The 7,309-nt window shown below is 39.9% G+C and overlaps 1 protein-coding gene across 1 annotated transcript in view; it reads left to right on the forward strand.

The window, feature by feature from the left end:
• The window catches only part of LOC107684588 (ubiquitin thioesterase ZRANB1-like), a gene marked incomplete at its 5' end in the record, with an annotated part of 13,303 nt that extends 8,027 nt beyond the window's left edge, over window positions 1-5,276 (forward strand). Inside the window, 6 exons of the mRNA XM_016480883.1 lie at window positions 492-563; window positions 671-869; window positions 979-1,099; window positions 2,107-2,236; window positions 2,331-2,560; window positions 4,476-5,276. Coding sequence (XP_016336369.1) covers window positions 492-563; window positions 671-869; window positions 979-1,099; window positions 2,107-2,236; window positions 2,331-2,560; window positions 4,476-4,694 — 971 coding nt within the window. The remainder of the gene's footprint in view (window positions 1-491; window positions 564-670; window positions 870-978; window positions 1,100-2,106; window positions 2,237-2,330; window positions 2,561-4,475) is intronic.
• Between the last annotated feature and the right edge of the window lie 2,033 nt (window positions 5,277-7,309).

Here is a 7,309-nt window from a genome sequence, read left to right on the forward strand (position 1 = left end):
CACACTCACTCTCACACACACTCTCACACACACACACACACACACAAAATACTTACACATTTGATGGTATTGGTGTTTATTTGACAGTAGTTTTTCCTCAAATTAAATTGTTTAAAGCGGCTGACTCTCAGAGCAGCTCTGGAGATGAAGCTGATGTGTTGATATAGTGAGACGTAAACGAGCGTCACGCGTGCTTTAGTGTGTGTAATAGAGCAAACTGACACACAACATGCAGATTCACATTTATACAGCAGTCACAGACACTAGTGCATAACCCTGTTTCAATCTGATTCATTCTACAACTTTTGGTTTATTCATTAAAATATTCCATAGCATTCCATGTTATACAGTAAATAAAATTTTATGACTGGATTCTGTAATTCCGTCCATATCATAATCACTACAGAATGCAGTATCATGTATGTGGTGATGACTGTATGAACACACGTGTGCATGTTTTGAGTTTGACGGTTAGTTTCTTGACTTGACAGATATTGAAGATCTGCCTCCTGCTGTTCAGGAGAAGCTTTTTGATGAAATCCTCGACCGCGACGTCCAGAAGGGTGAGATGTGAGCTGCTGGTTCATAAGCGCGTGCGTGCGTGCGTGTGTGTGTGTCCGTGCACTGACCGTGTGTGTGTGTGTGTGTGTGTGTGTGTGTGTGTGTGCAGAGCTGGAGGAGGAGTCTGCGGTCATTAACTGGTCTCTGGAGCTGGGCACGCGTCTGGACAGCCGTCTGTACGCTCTGTGGAACCGCACCGCTGGAGACTGTCTGCTGGACTCCGTTCTACAGGCCACATGGGGCATCTATGATAAAGACTCTGTGCTGAGAAAAGCTCTCCATGACTGTTTACACGACTGCTCTCACTGGTGAGACACACACACTCACTCACACACAGACACACACACACACACACACACACACAGATTCTCTTGCTGTATCGTATTTGGATCCATATTCGTGTGTGTGTGTGTGCAGGTTCTACTCACGCTGGAAGGAGTGGGAATCGTGGTATTCTCAGAGTTTTGGGCTTCATTTCTCTCTGAGAGAAGAACAGTGGCAGGAGGACTGGGCCTTCATCCTCAACCTCGCCAGTCAGGTACACAACACACACACACACACACACACACACACAGATTCTCTTGCTGTATCGTATTTGGATCCATATTCGTGTGTGTGTGTGTGCAGGTTCTACTCACGCTGGAAGGAGTGGGAATCGTGGTATTCTCAGAGTTTTGGGCTTCATTTCTCTCTGAGAGAAGAACAGTGGCAGGAGGACTGGGCCTTCATCCTCAGCCTTGCCAGTCAGGTACACACACACACACACACGAATACACAAACACACACACATTCACACAAACACACACACGCATTCAAACACACACACACACACACATTCACACAAACACACACACGCATTCAAACACTCAAACTCGCACACAGTCTCAGTGCAAAAACCTAAATTAGGCTTTATTTTCATTATGTTGTATTGATTTTTTCTTTATGCAGAATTTAAGTTCTTATTTTTTCATTTATTTTTTATACAGAATTTAAGTTTTTATTTTTTTATTTATGCAGTATTTAAGTTCTTATATTTACATTTCTTTATTCAGAATTTGCATTGAACTGTCAGCATCGTAACTTTGCAGATATTGTTTATGCTCAACATTACACACTAACTAAAGTTAAAAAAGTGAAATCACAATCAACCACCCCTTTAAGTTCTTGTTTTTTAATTTCTATTTTATTTTTCTACAGAGAATTTAAGTTGTTTATTTTTTTCATTTCTTTATGCAGAATTTAAGCTACTTTTGTGTAGAATTTGAGTCCATTTTTTTTCTTTTAAGCAGTTCTTGTTTTTACTTTACTTTTGGGTGAAATCTGACCCGCTCATGTTCTTGTTCTGGTTTTATGAGACTCTGTTTTGATGTGATTCATAGAGGTTTCTCTCTGATCTCAAACTGGAAATAGCTTCAGAATTGTGTTTTGAATCGGAATCAAACACACACTGCACTGGCTGTTATTACAGTAATGAAGCAGTCGTTGAATCATGTAGTCGATGCTTTGAATGTTCTTTGTCAATCTTCCTGTTTTCTGTCACTGCAGCCCGGGGCGAGTTTGGAGCAGACTCATATATTTGTTCTGGCTCATATCCTGCGGCGGCCCATCATCGTTTACGGAGTGAAGTATTACAAGAGTTTCCGAGGGGAAACCTTAGGCTACACACGATTTCAAGGTGAGACGATCTCAAGCGCTCTTGATTGTCACGTGGACAGCAGAAGTGCGGCTCACCTGTGTCTCTGTGTGTGTGTGTGTGTGTGTGTGTGCAGGTGTTTACCTGCCATTGCTATGGGAACAGAGCTTCTGCTGGAAAAGTCCCATCGCTCTCGGTTACACGAGAGGTCACTTCTCTGCTCTGGTTGGCATGGAAACCGACGGCTACGATAATCGCGGCGCAGGCGCCAACCTCAACACTGACGATGACATCACCGTGACCTTCCTGCCGCTGGTGGACAGTGAGAGGAAGCTACTGCAGATCCACTTCCTGTCAGCACAAGAGGTGAACACACACACACACACACACTGGTCAAACAGTATTCACATGTGCGTTCATGCATTTGGCAGACGCTTTTATCCATAAGTGACTTGCATTGCATTTCAGCAAAAAGATTTAGAACCCTGATGGACAAGGTTGTGTAAACGGTTAGTGTTGCGATCACTCAGTATCACTAAATGTGCTTTAAACTGTCCCTGATGGCGCGAGGTTCGCCTGTGACTCAGAACAAGTGATCAGTCACATCAGGATTGAAAGCCTTTCATACGAATACTACGATAAAATTACAATAAAACATAATTAATAGTTAGCATATTTATTTGTTTTATTATATCTGTCAAGCCTTTTGTCATGAAAATGAGAAAGCTGTTTAGAGTGTGTAGATATATTTATGTAGTAATAGCTACCACACATGCATTATGCATTAGAATTTATGATTATAATTAGTAATTACACTTTTTTTTTATTAATATTTTACCAGATGTAGCAGTAACACATACATACACGCATATATGTATAAAATATTTTATGTATTAACTAGATGAATAAACGGAAGTCCATGGACCGAATTCGTGACACATGCATTTGGCAGATGCTTTTGTTGCATTTCAGCTAGAAGGTTTAAAACTCTGATGAACAAGGTTGAGTAAAGGGTTGAACAGATGCAAAGTACTGCGTTCACTCAATATCTCTCTCTCTGGGAGCGTTTCGCCCGGGACACAAAGAAGCCATCAAGCGCATTATTCTGTGCAGCGCCTTGTTACTGAACTAAGTTATCTTTTGCGCTAATGCGGTCAAAACACACAAGGTTTACATATAGACTCAGTTGGTTATGTCTAAAATGAAAGCTGAGAGAAACAGATGCGTGTCTGTATATTAGATGCGTGCAGCTCTTAAAGGGACAGTACTAAACATGCAGCGGACTGGTATTAAAGGTATAGTTCACCCTAAAATTTAATTTCTGTCATTATTTACTCACTCTCATGTTGTCCCAAACCTGTATTAATTTCTTTCTTGTGTTGAACACAGAAGAATATATTTTGGAGCATGTGGAAAACCAAACAGTAGCTGGTCCACATTGAATTTGATAGCAGGAAAAATTCTATGTAAGCCAATGTGGACCAGCAACTGTTTTGTTTGGTTTAGCATTTATTTTCAGCAGAAGAAAGAAACTCATTCAGGTTTAAAACAACTTTTGAGTGAATAAATGATGGTATAAAAATAAAACACTATGACAGAATTGACAGACCGATGACAGAAGTTTTATTTTTGGGTGAACTATTCCTTTAACGTTAATAAAACAACAAAACGCTCACTGCTCATGACTGAAGAACTTTAATACAGTTGCTTTAATAGGAATAGTGTTTTTTTATATTTGTTCATTCAATTTCTTGAATGCTCCTGCTAAATACACCTACTGTATGAGTGCCAGAGTTTTGAGAACGCAGCAGACGTGGAGGACTATAATGCAATAAGAGCTCGTTCAAATACTGAGGTGCTAAACCATTCAGGGCTTTATAAGTAATTTAGCAGGATTTTAAAATCTATACGATGTTTAATAGGGAGCCAGTGCAGTGTTTAACAAGTTTATACAAATCTTCCTCTCCTATAGTAGAGAATTAGTGTGTGAGTGTGAGAGTGAGTGTGAGTGTGTGACCAAATGTCTCCACAAGGATAGTAAAGCCTGAAATTTTTGGCATTGTGGTTCCGGCCTGCGGTCCCCACGAGGGAAAAAATGATTAAAAATAGTAAATGATTTTTATCTGAAAGTGTAAGAATGCAAACAGGTTTTCTGTAAGGGGTAGGTTTAGGGTTAGGGGACAGAAAATATCGTTTGGTCAGTATAAAAGTAATAGAAGTCTATGGAAAGTCCCCACAATTCACAGAAACAAACGTTTAAGTAGTGTGTGTGTGTGTTCAGATGGGCAGCGAGGAGCAGCAGGAGCGTCTGCTCAGGGATTGGCTGGACTGCTGCGTGACAGACGGCGGGATGCTGGCGGCGCTTCAGAAGAGCAGCAGACGCAGACATCACCCGCTCATCACGCAGATGCTGGAGAAGTGGCTGGATGGGTACCGGCAGATGCACCCGTGTCCCACGCTCTCTGACGGCGAGGATGAGGAGGACGACGAAGACGAGTGACCCCCTGAAACCATTTCAGCACTGTTCCACACACGCCCTCTTTCCCAGAATGCAATGCGACCACCCCCAACAACAGCGAGGGCTGAAAATCTTTGTGTTTAGTCAAATGAATTTAGTTTTTTCCGTGCGTTCGTATCCATCGAATGTAGACGTGCTGCATGTGGCTCTTTACATATGGAATGATGAGAATAAAAGAGCGTCATAAATGAGCACTTCCACAAAGCACATATTCTTTAGAGGGTTTGAATCTGATCGCAGGAATCAGAGTTTATGATTTACTCACACTAAACCACATTTCTCACAGTGTTTGTGTTCCCTTCTGTTCTTTCTCTCGCTCTCTGGCCTGCAGCGACCCGTGTGCGGTTTGTTGATTTGATTGTATTTATTTATGTCTGTGCTCTCTCTCTCTCTCTCTCTCAGTGGATACTGACCCGACTCGTACTGTGAGGAGAGTCATGAAGAGTTTACTGACATGTTGAACCTGTGATCCTGTACCTCATTTGTGATGTTAGGTGATTCTGAACAAGAGGAGAGCGAATCACACGGCTTGAACATTAAACTAGAAACACGTCTGCTCTCTCATCTCCTGTCTGCCTCGTTTTTTCCTCTGCACCTGAAATAATTACAGTTTTGGAAATTGCATGAACTCAAATTACTCCACAGAAATAAACAATTAACATTTTACTTACGGATTGATGGGCCACTTCATGTTTTTAGGGCGAGACACTCTTCTTTTTCATGCACAAAAAAAACATGGTGAACGTGTTCGTGTTTGTCTGTTGACAGTATTTTTTGATTTATGGAATGATGAAAAGAGAAATCCAAACTCCCTTCTGGAAAAACCTCTAACTCTAATAGTAAGAATCTGAACCTGGCTTTATCCATTGTTCAGATGTATGTTCTGGAAATGCATGCAAATTAATGCATATTTAATTAGAAAATGCCTTATGCATATTTAAACCTAACAGAATTGTAATACAAAAAAAAAGTTTCAGAATTGTAATACTAAAGTGTTTGGAATTCCTAATCAATTACATGGTGAGTCTCAACTTCAAGTATTTTTGTCACAACATATAATTAATTAGGTTCATCAATGGTTAATCTCACAAAAACACCCCAAGTAGCATTGCAGTTTTTGTGTTATTCTCAATTGTGATTTTCATCAAAATGGACAAAGGAAAATAACCTGCCGTCGATTTTAACTTTAAATGTCACTTTAGACTTGTGAAGTTTTGCGTTGTCATGTTTTTAAAACTTTTTTCACGAAACCTTTATGAATTCGGACACAAAACCTGCAATGCTTCACCACAGAGGCGCAAAAAAAGAACAATCGTTCACAAAACAGTATAATATTAAATCTAAAATACTCTCACCTGCTGCACATACACGTGTAATACATGTTTAATTATGATCAGTTCTGTTTAATGTCTTTCTTTTTCAGGTGTATGTGCTTCAGAAAGTACGTTTTTGTACCTAAATATGAAACTGAACCACAGAATCTTATAGAACGTGACTGGAATAATGATCACATTTTGCTGTTATTGTGAACTTAGTAGTTTGTCTTTTTCATCGTGTGTTAACATGCATTTGACCAGCAGATGTCCTCAGTGTGATTCGATCCTTCAGAACAGTGAATCATTTAGAGAAGCATCGGTTCAGTTGATTCAAAGTGACTCCCATCATCATGGAGAGGTCAAAGGTCACACGCAGGGTCAGTCTGTTGCCCTGTCCAAATACTCACACTTGTGCTCTTTACTACTTAAATGACGTATTTCTCGTATTTGTCCCAAGTGTTCAAGTGAGGATGAAGACCACAAGTGTGTGTTGAACTTTTCATCAGCTGATGGGACACTTATATTGTTGTAAAAACGCAAGTGTTTACACAGCTTTATTTTTATTTTCAATACTTTGCATTTTAAAACACACTTCTAAATGTCTGTTCTGTAGTCTCTATAACAGACGACACAATTTAATTTGTAGTGCTTCTAAATAAGTGATAAAAAGCAGTTGCAAATGTTGTGCAAAATAAATATACTTTCTTTGCACCAATAAAAGTGCAACACTTTGTTTTACTGCCAAATGATTTGAAATATTTCATTATTATTATTTAACTTACATTGGAAAGGTTTCCGTCGACAAAAATCTCACGATTTATTTCTAGAACATGATGCATGATGGGATACGCTAAGCCTCGAATACTGCTCTGGAGCCGTATTCAAGATAGTGTGGATTTAGTGTGTGTTAAGAGCATTCAATACTCTAGATCGGGTCTAGACCAGGTCTAGATCAGCGTTACTGGAGACACGTCCGTGATCTATAACGCCACACAGTCAGACCTCAAATGTGAACTTGCAAACAGACTGATTTGAAAAAGTTTCATGTTGCCTTTCAAGAATACAACGATCACCCCATTAACACATCATTTGTCAAGAAACTGTAAACTTTTGGAACATGTAGAAGCAAATGAAACCAGTTTGAATGTTAGCTGACAAATGTTACGCATGTATTTATAATCGTTAGGATTTGTAAATAATGGGACCGTGTGTGTGTCTGTGTGTGTGTGTGTGTGTGTGTGTGTGTGTGTGTGTGTGTGTGTGTGTGTGTGTGTGTGTGTG

Source organism: Sinocyclocheilus anshuiensis, unplaced genomic scaffold, assembly GCF_001515605.1.
Source record: "Sinocyclocheilus anshuiensis isolate Anshui unplaced genomic scaffold, SAMN03320099.WGS_v1.1 scaffold401, whole genome shotgun sequence".
NCBI classification, from domain to species: Eukaryota; Metazoa; Chordata; class Actinopteri; order Cypriniformes; family Cyprinidae; genus Sinocyclocheilus; species Sinocyclocheilus anshuiensis.